This window comes from Parasteatoda tepidariorum, chromosome 8, assembly GCF_043381705.1.
Source record: "Parasteatoda tepidariorum isolate YZ-2023 chromosome 8, CAS_Ptep_4.0, whole genome shotgun sequence".
Lineage (NCBI taxonomy): Eukaryota > Metazoa > Arthropoda > Arachnida > Araneae > Theridiidae > Parasteatoda > Parasteatoda tepidariorum.
In genome coordinates, this window is record NC_092211.1 from 28,955,589 (window position 1) to 28,969,421 (window position 13,833).

The 13,833-nt window shown below is 27.4% G+C and overlaps 1 protein-coding gene across 4 annotated transcripts in view; it reads left to right on the forward strand.

The window, feature by feature from the left end:
* LOC122269377 (methylcytosine dioxygenase TET1) overlaps window positions 1-13,280 on the forward strand; it is a 49,309-nt gene extending 36,029 nt beyond the window's left edge. For all 4 annotated transcript variants that reach the window (XM_071184551.1, XM_071184550.1, XM_071184553.1 and 1 more), the window contains exons 4-5: window positions 3,424-3,543; window positions 6,148-13,280. In XM_071184551.1, coding sequence (XP_071040652.1) covers window positions 3,424-3,543; window positions 6,148-7,830 — 1,803 coding nt within the window. In that variant the 3' untranslated portion in view covers window positions 7,831-13,280. The remainder of the gene's footprint in view (window positions 1-3,423; window positions 3,544-6,147) is intronic.
* The last annotated feature ends 553 nt before the right edge of the window (window positions 13,281-13,833 follow it).

Sequence of the window (13,833 nt, forward strand, 5' to 3'; positions counted from 1 at the left end):
TTTCGTAGGCCCTAGGCACGTGCCTATAGGTTAATCCGGCCCTGCAGACAAGTACTCAGATTTATGCCTTTCAATTGGGGAAAAAAATCCAAAACACGTTCCATGGGAATTCCGTCGTTCACATATCGGACAGCAATTGTGAGCTAATCTACAGGGGAAATATCTAGTGTTGAATCAATGCTTACTGAAAAATATTTTGCTTTCTTTAATTCTGCAATTATTTTGTTTTATACTTTATATCCCACAATTGATTCAGCTTCGATTAATTATAAATCGAAACTGATTAATAGGATGTATGTCCATTGCCCTCGTTTCCTTAATTTTTTAAGCGAGAAAAGGGTCAAGTTTACTCAATAACTCCAAAATTCCCAAATAATTTCCATTATGCTGCAATCCAATTTTTTTATTGTCGTCACGGAATGCAAACTTCATGATGCTACAATTCTTTTGAATACTTCTTTTCTATAGGTGATTTGGTTGTTCATTTGATTAGTTAAAACTCTATCTATTAAGCAGGGCTGCCATTGGCGACTAAAAAGGCTACTAAAGCGACTATTTTCAAGCAATAGCAACTAGGGCGACTATTATAGTAGAAATATGAGTAAAAACAACTAATTTGCAATGAGTTGCGTAAAATTAGCGACTTTTTTAAGCCAATTAGCGACTAAAATTAAGAACTTCTTGAGTTTCCCCAGCGCGTTTTCGTTTTATCCAAACTTTATTCTTCCTCACTGATGTCAAAAGCAAGACTGACATGTTTAACCAATCAGACTAATGGAATTCACACTGCGTGAATGCTCCTCCTGCTCATGTAATATCTCTGAGGATTATGTTTCCCCCCCCCCCCTCTTTTAATTTGAAGGAAGTAGCAAAATAAAAAAAAATTTTTTCTTTAATTACACAAAATGGGTAGTTAATTTTTTTACAGCTATTTACAATAGAAAAAAGGCAATGGGGATATTCGTTTTGTCGAATTCTGATCGTAATTTTTTTAATAAGCTTTAAATTTGGAAATGCATCAGTTAGGAAAAGTAAACAAAATAAAAACTTGATATATGAATTAAATTGTTAAAAATTTCTTTTATCTAAATTNGAGGGTATAACATGAATTCTTATTAGTACGTCAGCTTCTGTGCCTGCTTGCCAATTCATGTTTATCTCATGAAGCTGCTGAAAAATTATGAGTAACAGAGAGAGAACATGAAATTGAATCAGTTAGAATTGATAAACTTGTTCATAAAAGGAAAACAAATTTAATTGATATCTATACTAAAAGCCCCAAGAAAATGTTAAAAAATTAATAAATTTCACATTTTATACAACATTGTGTGTTTTTTTTCCCACTTCATTTTCAATCATAAAATTCTTAATTTTAATTTATTTGTACCTATATAATAATTTTCCTTTCATATTATTGTTGAAAATTATTTAAGTATTTTTAGAATGCAGATTTTGTTTATTATGTACCAGGGTTGGAGTTTTTGCCAGCAAAAAGGGTTTNTTAATTTATTTGTACCTATATAATAATTTTCCTTTCATATTATTGTTTAAAATTATATAAGTACTTTTAGAATGCAGATTTTGTTTATTATGTACCAGCGTTGGAGTTTTTGCCGGCAAAAAAGGTTTTTTGCCAGGACAGTGGCAAACACCTGGTAAAAACCGGCAAAAACCAAATTATCTAAATTGCTGATTAAATATTATTACAAAATACTTGAAATAAATTTGAATCAATCATAAGGAATAATAATTTTGATACATTACATGAAAAAATTATTTTTAACATATGTATGAATAATTAATATAAAGGCAATAATTTTTAAAACATTANGCACAAATAATTTAAATTATGTGAGAGGAGGATATGATGTTGGCACCTATTTTATATATCTTGGAGACTATTTAGGAGACTTTTTTTCGTATATGATGCAACTAAAGCTACTATTATTCTTGTTTTAATCCAATGGCAGCCCTGATTAAGCATTCTCTTTCTTGACTAGTAAATCATAGTGGCGTGTCTGTGCCCAAACATATTTTCATGTCCTAAAATGGAGACATTGAAATGTTACCAATCATTTAAGCAACTTTCAAAACTAAGAATGTTGCTGATAGTTGTAAAAAGGCATGCGCCATCAAACACATTACAAAACTTAAAGAGTGGCAATTTTTTGAGTCTTAAAACACACACAGTTGTAAAAGTACTATTAGTGTTTTGCAATTTTTAGAAAGATAACTAATTTCGTGATTGAAAATTGATATTTTTTTATATAGTTTTTAACAAATGTTTTAAAATTTGTTCTAAAATCACTCTTAAGCTTTTGCCTGACATAAAAGCTTTTACCAAACAAAAAAATAAATAAATAAATAAAAAATAATAATAATTAAAAGATCGAAAAGAAAAGAAAAAATATTTAAGAAAAAAAATTCTAATTAAAATTGCTTACTACTCTCTAAAGGAAAACTTATTTTAGTGGTAAAAATTTAAATCATTTGATCATATTTTATGCCATTTTAGTTTGTAATTTCAACAATAATCAATAAATATGCATAATAAGCTTATACTCTCAATCAGAACTTGTTAGGTGAAATCACAATAAAACTGATATAGGTGATATGTTTTGATTTTCACACTCATCTGAGCACATGTCCAAACTAAGTGTTAATGCTGTTTAAAACAGCATTAACAATCGAAACACAGAAAACAAACCAGTCAACATAAAGCAGGAAGGTGCATGGTAACAGAATTCGAGAAATATTACAGACATAAAACATTGTTCCTTTGTTGTTGACTGGCATTCAAAACTCACATTTCCCAAAACTGTATAGCATGTCCAGTTCTTTCTGTTCTTATCACCTTTTCTGTTCTTGTTCTACAAGAACGTATATGCAGATGATGGAATAGCCATGTATTATTCCATCATCTGCAGCATCTGTCATGGTTAATGAGATGTATGGCTAATTTTTTTCTTTTAATGTTATATCTCAAACACTCTCACTTGCAAACCTTTTTTTTTAACAAATTAGTTGAATAAAAAGAAAAATGTGATTGAGACTTAGGACTTTTGAGAAAGCCAAAAAAATCCTGTAAAAAAATCTTGACAAATTGAGTTGCCTTATAATTAAAATTTTTGAACGCTTCATAAAATTACATTTTTGCAAAAATGTTAAGATAAATTTTTTCATTTTTTAAATTTTTTTTATTTATTTCTAGTAAGTCTACTTTCAAAATGTCTTAGGGTGTAGATTTTGTTTCGAATTTTGCAAAATTTAAAACACTTAAAAGATGATTAAATTGACTAATTCATTGTTGAGGTTTGGGTATGTAAATTTAAGTTTTATGTATGTAACCAAAATAAAATTTTAGCAAATTTTAAATAAATTTTAGTAAAATTTGTTTCTTTACATTTCTCTACCTTATTTTAGGCTGCAGCAGCTAAAGCTAGTGGACAACTGTTGCTAGATACTGAGAATAGCCCACATTTAAATGGCCAAGGACCTTATGGAAATGACAGTGATCAGCTTCAACTTCCTGAAACTCCTACAGTGAGTTTTTAATTGTCATTACTAACTACCAGGGGTGCCAAAAATTCTCAGTCTAATATTTTCGCATAACTTTTTTTTAAAAACATTTTTACAAATAAAGCTACATATGTTAACAGTTAAAGTTATATATATTAACATATGTTTTATTAAAACAGAGTGGACTTCTAAAAAAAACTATCTTTTTCAGAAAAAAAAAGTTTTTTTTTAAGGGATGGCGGCTTATTTTTGCAAAGAGGAAGGGGTGGACTGCTTCTCTGAAAAGACTTAAGGAGAACACTGACATTTATTATTACATTTAGATATGGAATATATGGTTACATAATTATTAGCACATTTTAGTAAAAAAAAAAAATAGTGACAATTTTTTATTATTTTCATTCAGATCAAAAATTTCATCAGGGGCTGCCTGAATTTGCAATCAAACATATTCTGCACCCCTGCTAACTATTTAATTTTAAGTTAAACCGTTTATTCTTTTTAACTGAAAGGCAATTTATGTTATTTGCATGACATCTTATATGTGTAAACTTTCTTGTGTGAAATGATTAAAATTAAGAGTTAGTTCTTTATTCACTTTGGTTGTACAGTACAGAACCCGTTATCCGGAAATCAGAAAACCAAAAAACCGGAACAAAATTCGATAAATTTTCCCGCAATTTAAAAAAAAAATTTTTTTTTCCTCATAAGATTTTAGGATTTTTCTTTCTTTTTTGAAAGATGTTTACCTTACCATCATTTCAGAAATAATCATTAGTGTATTACCTCATCGTTTTTTCTTATTTTTAAGATTATTTCCAAATAATTTTTTTTCTTTTTAGTTGGGTTTAACACTGAAAAAACGGCTTTTTGTAGCGATTCAGAAAACCGGAAAAATCAGTTATCCGGAATAGCGATAGTCCCGATCGTTCCGGATAATCGGTTCTCTACTGTATCTCTAAAAGAATTCTTGAAAATTGTTCTATGATTTTTACTAACCGTACTCTGTATGAAATTTTTAATCTTATTTTTGTGCAGTAAATAAATTTTTTCTTTACGGAAAATAATAATAAAAATAAAAGATTAAATTTATATTTTCATATATACTCAATGTATACACCACTATATATCGCATATAAAATGTAGAATTACAAATAGCATATATTACAGATTTTTATAATCAAATACTGTTCAGTATAAATGAAATACTCACTGACTTTTAAGTAATTTAGTGTACAGATTTTAAAATTCTATATTAAGGTTATAGTTATTCTTAAAAGCATTTGTGAAACTTTTTCCATTCCAGTACAATATTAAATTTAAACTATTCTTATACGTGTTGCCAAACAAATGTGTTTATCAATTTTATTGGCCAGTGCCCTTGCAGAAATAAGTTTAAAATACCAATCCTGGTTTTATTTTCATTAAATATACAGTGTATTATTTAACCAAGCAGATGTAAATGCTATTTCAGTTGAATGAATGATTACCTTAATAGGATATATACCAAGGATATCTACTGTGTATATATATCAGGGATCTGTCTAGGCTTTTCTAAGAGGTACCTATTCTGTGAAAATTTAAACGTAATTTGTTAAATATTAAAAAATCAACACAAAAATATGGATTTATTGTTTCGTAAGGGATAAAAAAATAAAATTTTAAGAAAAAGTATTTTGTGAAACTACCGTTTTTCATAAAGTTGAATTTGTGAAGATACCCGGTAGTAAATTCGACCTGTACAGACAGACCCCTGTATATATATATTCTCAAACTTATTGATTCAATCACATCATACTAATTTAAAAGACTTTATAATTATAAAGTACTTTTAAATTTTATTTTATTTTAATTTACAATAAACTGAAAATTTTTTATAACATTTTGAAAATAAGATTACTTTTCTATAAAAACTTAAATTTAACATTGTCACTTTGAAAAGCTAATTATTACTACATTTTTTTAATTATTTGTAGCAGCTTTCTATTTCACATTTTAAATTACACTAGTTCATTAAAAGTTGAGCTTTGAATTTGGTAATAAAAACATACCCAGATCTTGTTTAAAATTAGCCTGTTGAAAACTGCATATTTCCCTAGTAAACTAAGCTAAAAGTGAAGCATGTGCAAGAGAAAAATATTTATATTTGTAACCAGTATTTCTATCTATTTACTCTCAACCAATTAACAAAACAAGCTTTATAAATTACCAATTTTAAAAACCTTAACATCTAATAAAATGTGTGTCTGTATAACAATGAATGAAAAACTTCTCCATAAAATTAAGAATAAGTGTATAGTGAAGGTGTGTGTAATTTATTTCAAAAAGTATCATTACATTTAAAAATCAGATTTCACAGTTAATGTGTTTGCTCTTGTCTCAAACTAACTATGTAATTTGTTGATAATTAATTACCTTCAAATAGTTATGACTTTGTCAGTATCAAGTAGATCCAGTTGATATTACAGGACAAAATTTTGTCATTAAAAAAAAAGAGAGATTATTTTAAACTGTAGATATGTGTTTAACCACTTAAAGACTAAACCATCTTTTAATTCTGTTTTCTATAATCAGAACAATGATTACCATTTGTTTATTGTTATTAATTTTGATTCAATTATATTATAGGGGTTTCAACAAAATGATTACATGCCTAATCAGCTAAAAAATCATAATCAAACACCTACACCTAATGCAGCTAATTTATTTGATTTGAATTCTACTTATTCAAGTTTTCCACCACAGCCGCAACATTTATTACCCTTCAGTAACCAGATAACTCCTGTTGAACCCATTAAAATAGATCATCAAGGTTTGCTCTCAGATCAACATACTACGGGAGAATATAGTAGTTCGGGAATACATCCTGTTACTAATGTCCGCTTGAAGAATCTTATTCTTAATAGACAAAATCAGAAAGAACAGCTTCAAAACTTTGCAGCAGCAGCCGCAGCTCAAAATGTGGGTAATATATATTCTGATACACCTGTGAGTCCCATTCCAGTACATCCTCAGTCAGGTGAAAACGATAGATATGCGCAACAAACTCCCCCTACTCCAACTTCATTGCATAATAGAGTTGGCAATAATCCGTCTGACAATGGAATTCCAGCTGAGGATACTAGTTATTTAGGACAGAGCCTGACCTATGAGCCTTTAAGAAATCTTGCTTTACCATCTCCTGATTCAGAGATGTCTTGGAGAAAAAATGATTCTCCAGCTAACTTAGACGAAGATAGTGTGTTAAAAAATGGCCAAGCTTCTATAAATAATTCCGCAAATCATACTGATGGAATAAGTTATTCAGGAACAGATCAAGGTTCAATCAATGGATATGGTTACCAAAATTTCTTCGACTCTAGTAATTCACATGATGTTAACGGCTCTGACTCATCAAATAGAGATGATTTTCCCGCCTCCAACAATACTTCACCACAAAAATATTCAACTCAAAATGCACAGTCAGTTTATACTAACCAATATTTTCAGTCACCAAATGATATGAATTCTTATTCATCAAATACAAATGAAGTGGTTGTTTCTCAAGGTTCTTATCCCACTACAACGTCTGCTCAAACCAATCATTCATCTCCTTACTCCCAGCATCTGTCTTCCTCTCCTGATCCTAGAGAACCATTGCCAAGTCCATACAACCAAAATCAGTCCTATGAGCACCAAACTAATGGAAAATCTTCTGAAACTCCAACTTCAAAATCTGAGAGCAATTCTGAAACTACTACTAGCACAATGACTGATGGGACAGATCGAAATTCTTCTAATCAATCTTCAGAACAAGGCAATTTTTTATTACTTACGACAGCATCTTTGAATACATACACAAACACTATCAACACATATAACACTTCAACTTTCCCATCATCGAAAAATTCGACCAGCCTACCTGCTATAGGTTCCATATTCAATTCTGGACATACTGTGATATCAAATTCATCAGATTTGGCTACACAACTGAAGGTGACTTATTCGGGGAGTGTACCTACTAGTCATTGGATTAGTGGTGGTCAACTTCCACCTATGGTAGATAATGGTCGTAATGATGATTTCTGTGGTCTTGACCCAGTTTCTTTGGGGGGCATATTTTCTTCTCTTATCCCTGCTCCTTCTTCAAATCTTATACTCACAACAAATGACAATAGTAAGAATTTAGTTACGAGTCAGCAAGAATCCAATTGGTGGGAGCAGATGAAAAGTACTGTAAAGATAGAAGTGCCTCCTGCATCACCAGACTGTGAGGTTCTGGAAAATCAGCCTTCAAGTCCATCCACTGCTGCGCTACCTACGTCATTGTAGTTTGCATTCCGTTCCTTGGGTCTTGAGGAAAACAAAAGCAGTTTTTTAAAAATATTTTTTAATAGCTACTTACAAGATATTTTTTACAAAAAGTACAAACTATTTATTTTAAAATACTTTAGCCTTCAAATCTCTTATAGAATATTTTTCAAATGTCAGACTATCGATGCCATACCATTTAATGTCTTTTTTTTTGTATTATGTGAAAGTGAAATTATTTATGTTTTCCATAGGGCAATCATTTTTAGATACTCATGTAAATGTACATTCTACCTCAGTCTAATTTTTTTAAAGAGAAAAAAAAATAAATAATAATGATGAACTCAAATTGTGATGCTTATTTGACATGGTGATTAGTTTTCTGGTCATTAAATCTATACTTTTTTAATACAGAAATCATTTTTAAACAATTAAGGCCTTGATACTTAATTTTTGTTTTTATGTCGTACAATGTTTTGAAAATGCAATGTATATATTTTCTTTTATTTTAATTTTAGTTTGTGCTTAACTATGAATTTGTTTTAAATTATAAAATATTATTTAAGTCATTCTCATAGTTTTTTAAATATATGTGAGTGTCAAATCCCTTTTTATCTCATTGCTTATGTAACTAATGTAGTGTAACAATTTGGTAGTTTAAAACATCTTAAATGCTCGTAAATTAGTATTATTTTTAACTGACAGTAGTAATTATTTTTGGTATTTTAGTTTTGAGGACAATTCTAATAAATAATGTACGACGATAATTTATTCAGATAAACATATTTTTTATAAAAATATTTTTGTAGTGATTTGAGCTATATTGAGAGATGGAATGAAATTGCTGCCTTTTGAGAGAAAGTGTATAAAATGATACATAGTATTAATAATTGAAGGTATTTTTTTTAAATCCTCTTCTCTTAATTTTTTGATGCAACATTGTTCTTCCTATTCATGTTCTGTGTATTAAATGATACATAATATTAATAGTTAAAAGTATTTTTAAAAAAAATTCTTTTCTCTTAAATTTTTGATGCAATATTGTTCTTCATATTCTAGAATTCATTTTATTTCTGAATTGGCCATAGGCAGCTCATTAATATGCATAGAATTTTTTTTCTTATCAGTATTAGTTTTTGTGTGCACTCTCATAGTTTTTCGTTAGTCACTTTACTGTATTTTGTATGTAGTCCTAATTTATTAATTTAACTTAATGTTATTTAACCTTTGTGATTGTTTATTTTTCAACTAGGACAATTAGAAATAATTCATTGACTTTTTCAATGCTCCAAAATACTAATTGGTCAATTTACTGGGGCCAATTGTCACTAGTGAGCGCATTAAATTAAAGACAATTGACAAAAAAAGAACCAAAGATTGCCTATTTTGCCCTAAGCTTTTGACAGCCTTGCCAATAAAAAAATCGTTTATTTTAAAAATGATAAGAAGAATTTAAGAAACGTAGTGCTTTAGTTCATCAATAACGTGAAATTTTTCTACCTTGGGCGTTTAAATACTTCCTAATTTTAAAAACTATTTTCTTTAGTGTACGAGGTTTTTTTTAAAAAAAACTTCATTCTAAAGACTTATTTGTTTTTAGTGCTCGGATGCTACTCTGAATATCAACTTGCCTAAACAAAGAGAATTTGCTCTTAAATTTCGCTGTGTTAATAAGGTCCCTAAAACCATTATTTGCATAATCTAAAACATAAACAAGGCTTGAAACAATAAAATATGGCAAAAAATAAAATTTAGAAAGAAGGATAAAAAAAATGTTTTTTTATTTTTTATTCAATATCAGTATGCCTAACTTCTTATTCACTTAGAGCTTTAAATATTCTTCGTACGTCGTTTCTAGTCATGTTAGTTTTTGGATTTTTTAGCAATCCATTAAAACGTATAAATTAAACTACATTTAAGCTTCTAACTTTTTTTTTTATCTTTATAAAGTGATATTTTTTGTGGATGCTGTTTGTGTGATAGTATTTGTTTCAGCTATATTAGTATTGAAAAGCCTACTTAATATTTTTTTTTTTGCTTTGTTCATAGCTATTAGACCATTATTTTTGAATTTGTATGTTTGCTATATTTCTAAGTAATTAATTTTTCAATTATTTAAAAGAATATTATTTTATTCTAGAATTACTTACTTTAATTGATTTTATTTGATTATTTGCATAAGTAACTATTGAATCTCAGACTTGATGTTTTTAAAAAAAAATTTATGCAACATTTTTGTGTCAATTACTTAAATAGTTTGTTTATTTATTACTCGTGTAATTAGTCATTGTGGATTGTATTAGCAAATGCAAATTTTGTATTTTAACAGGTGAAGCTATATTTTTAGACTTCTAAAGTTTTAATGACTTTTACTATATTTTGTACTATTAGTCACCAAATACATATGTATCATATTAGAATATACAAAACTTACAATTATAGCAATAATTGTTACTTAGCAGTGTTCATTAAAATGTGCCTAACTGTTAACTACTTTTTTTATGTGTGATATTTATTTTTTGTAAATTGATCAGTCCCATGTAATGCGTCAATAATGAGACTTATCTGTAAGATGTCACAACATATTGCTAATGTTTAACTTTTTTAAAACAGTTTTTAAAAATGCGGAGTCACACGAGGTTGTGGCGCATTAGAGTACAAATTTACGTACTAGTCTCATTTAATCAGATTGTTTTCTAAAACGAAGATGCATTATGAAAATTAATTTCTATTACAAGCATATTTATGAATTTTTTTTAATCGAAAATACTAGAATTTCTAATTAATGTATAATACATAATTATTATTCTTTATTTAATTTTTTTGTAAAATCTTTTAATAGTTTATATGTACTTAATTTTTTTACAGGAAAATATAGTAGATAGGAACTAATATACATATATATTTAAAAAGATAATTCTTATGATACATTAAAGTACAAACTTACCCACTAGTCTTTAATTTTAATTTTTGTTTAGAAGGAATGCAGTTTTTCTATTAAGATGTGTTGTAGAATTTCAAATTGATGTATAGTGCCTAATTATTATTTTTTCGTTTAAAATTTTTTCTCTGTTTAAATAAAAATGCATTCATATTTAATTATTTAGTCTTTTAATGTCTTTATGAAAGATTTTATTATAATTTTTTGATGTCTTTATGAAAGAATAGTATATCAAAACTGTATGTATAGATAATTTTTAAAAAAATAATTATTTATTTTTTATAAGGTTTCTTTAAAAAAAATTAATAGTGTTGTAATTAAACAAATTAAATAATTTATAAATTGTGACAATAATTTATATCTTTACACCATAATTTTAAATCTTGATTAAAAAAAAAAAGAGGAAAATGTAAAGAAAGATATTTACTTTTTAAAAACGAGGATTATATCCTTTTATGTGTTGAATATTTTTTTATATAATTGCTATGGCTGAGTTTTACTTTGTGTTTAAGATTGTTTGAAAATAACTGTGCCTTTATAAACCTTTTATGTTCTTAATTTTAATCCTATTTTACATTTTTTTTTTAAAAAAAAGCTCTATTCCTACTATTAGAATAAAATAACCAGTAGTATTAAAATTTTAAACACAGAGAAAGTTTTTTATAACTCTAAATATTAAAATGTCTTATTAATTCTTCTTATTAAATTAGAAAAACTTATTGAATTAAAATCGTGAATTTTCTCATTTATATATTTATTTTGTCCTGTGAAACAAGTGACCTTAATACATTAATAATATTAAAAGTTTTGTTTTTTTGCAAGGTAGTATATATTTTATTTCATTTTAAATTCATTTTTATAAAATAAAACCATATATTTATCATCATAAAAACAAGTGGACTTAGCCGATACTTAATGTATGGAAACTTATGTAAGTATCACAAAATGATACTTTGGGTATCCCACCTTTTTTTAAAAAACAAGAAATGAGGAGATGTAATTGTAAAGTACTGTAGTAAAAATTTTGCAGTAATGTGTGTATTGTGTGTTGTAATCGAAATATTATATTTAAAAAATTGAGTCAATGGACAAATGCCAAATATATATTTTAGCTTTAGTTTCACCAGTTGTGAGATTTGAATGCCATTTCATAGTCATTTATTTTGAGCTTCTGTATTCTATAGTGATTCACGACTACTATCAATTCGTGCATGTACTGAAAGTTTTTATAGTTATGAATCACTTTAAAATAATTCGAAGCTCTGAATAAATTGTCATTTATTTTGAGCTTCTGTTTTTTTTTTTATTGTGATTCACAACTATTCTCAATTAGTGAATGTGTCAAACAGGCAATTTTATGATGGTTGGTTGTAAGATAACAGTTCAAAAATCAAAACAGAAAATACTCTCTTCGTAATATATATTTATATACTGAATAAAGTATTTTCTGTAAGTCATTAGTGCGATTCCAAAGAAAAAATTAATCTCCACATAATGAAATTAATTTGAAATATTCATGAATTTAACTAAAATCTTTCAAATTTTTTTTTGAATTAGGTTGCTACAAATGTTTTCTATGAATACTTAATTTTTCTTTTTATTTTCTTAATCCTTTTTTAAGCTTAAGCAATATGCTTTCTTGTCAAAATTTTTTAATTAAAATTTTTTTTTCTCTTTAAAAGATTTTTATCAGACTTACAGCTTTAGTTATTGGTATTAGTCATTAAAAGCAGTACACAATGGTTAAGTCAGCACTTCACCATCATGCTGTTGGTTTTGAAACTGTGGTGTCTTAATCTTTTAGACTATCTTAGCCAACAAACAGAAGTGCGAGATTACTTTTTTTTATTAAATGCAGGAAAAGTATTAAGAATTCACATTTAATAACTGTGTATTGTGTGATTGTTCAAAAATTGTTAATTTGCCCTGCAAAAATTTTATTTTATGAACATTGAACTAATGCTTTCACCTAATTTATTGTGTATATTACCCAAGAAATAATTTGATTGTTTTATAATTATCTATATTTAAAACAATGAGATTATAACTTATTAAATAAAACAAATATTTTATGGAATCTACGCCCTGTAATAAGTGATATTTTTTAAATCGTTTGTTATTCTCACATAAAGCAAGTTATGTGGAGACTATCTTGTATATATTATACATATTTATATATTAGCTTTATTATTCACACCCCAAAATTATGTAAACCAATGAAACAAAAATATAAATTTTAAAGCTTGGGCTTTATTTGTGAATCACTAATTTTAGTTTATAGCTTTAATTTTCTTGTGAAAGCTTTTTTCCCGTATTTAAACAATGTCTGGTGTGAATTATTTAAAGTCACAAGTACATATTTTATGTATTTTTATTTGTCACTAATAAATTTGAGAAATGATGTGCACCATGACATATTGTAGCTTTACCAAACATGTGCCATATTTTAACAATCATTTCCTCCCTTTATATATATTAAAATTGTGTTTATGTGATTGTGTATATCATTAAAGCATTTTTGAGAATTTAAGAGCTTGTATGTACTTTATATAATTTAAGACACAGTAGTACTCAATAAATTTTTGTATTATTCTTGGGAATAAATCAGTTCTAAATAAATAGAAAAAACAAATTGAATTATTTAAACTTAGGCGGACGACTTGCCATAAATTGAATCCGATTATGGCGTTGAAAAACTTTGACTTATCTAAAGTTCGACTTACAGTTGATTTTGGTCTTCTATGTATAGAATAAATATTTTTATCAGTGAGTTAATAGATTTATATCATTAAAATATAGCTGCTAATAAGAAAAGATCTTGTAGATTTTATGAAATATAAATTTCATGCTGAACTGTAGCATAATACTGTGTGTCCCACTTAAATGGAGCCATTTTCATTTTGTGCTTTAACTGTACTCAAAGAAAACCAATGCAATCCAAATGTATATATATATATGTATTAAAGTTCAACAAAACGCATGTACAAGGAGTATTTCACTTCCTGCTCCACCTGTACAAGAAAAAAAAAAAAAATCCAATGAGTAAAAACCACTTCTGATTATAGCATATATATTCGCCATGT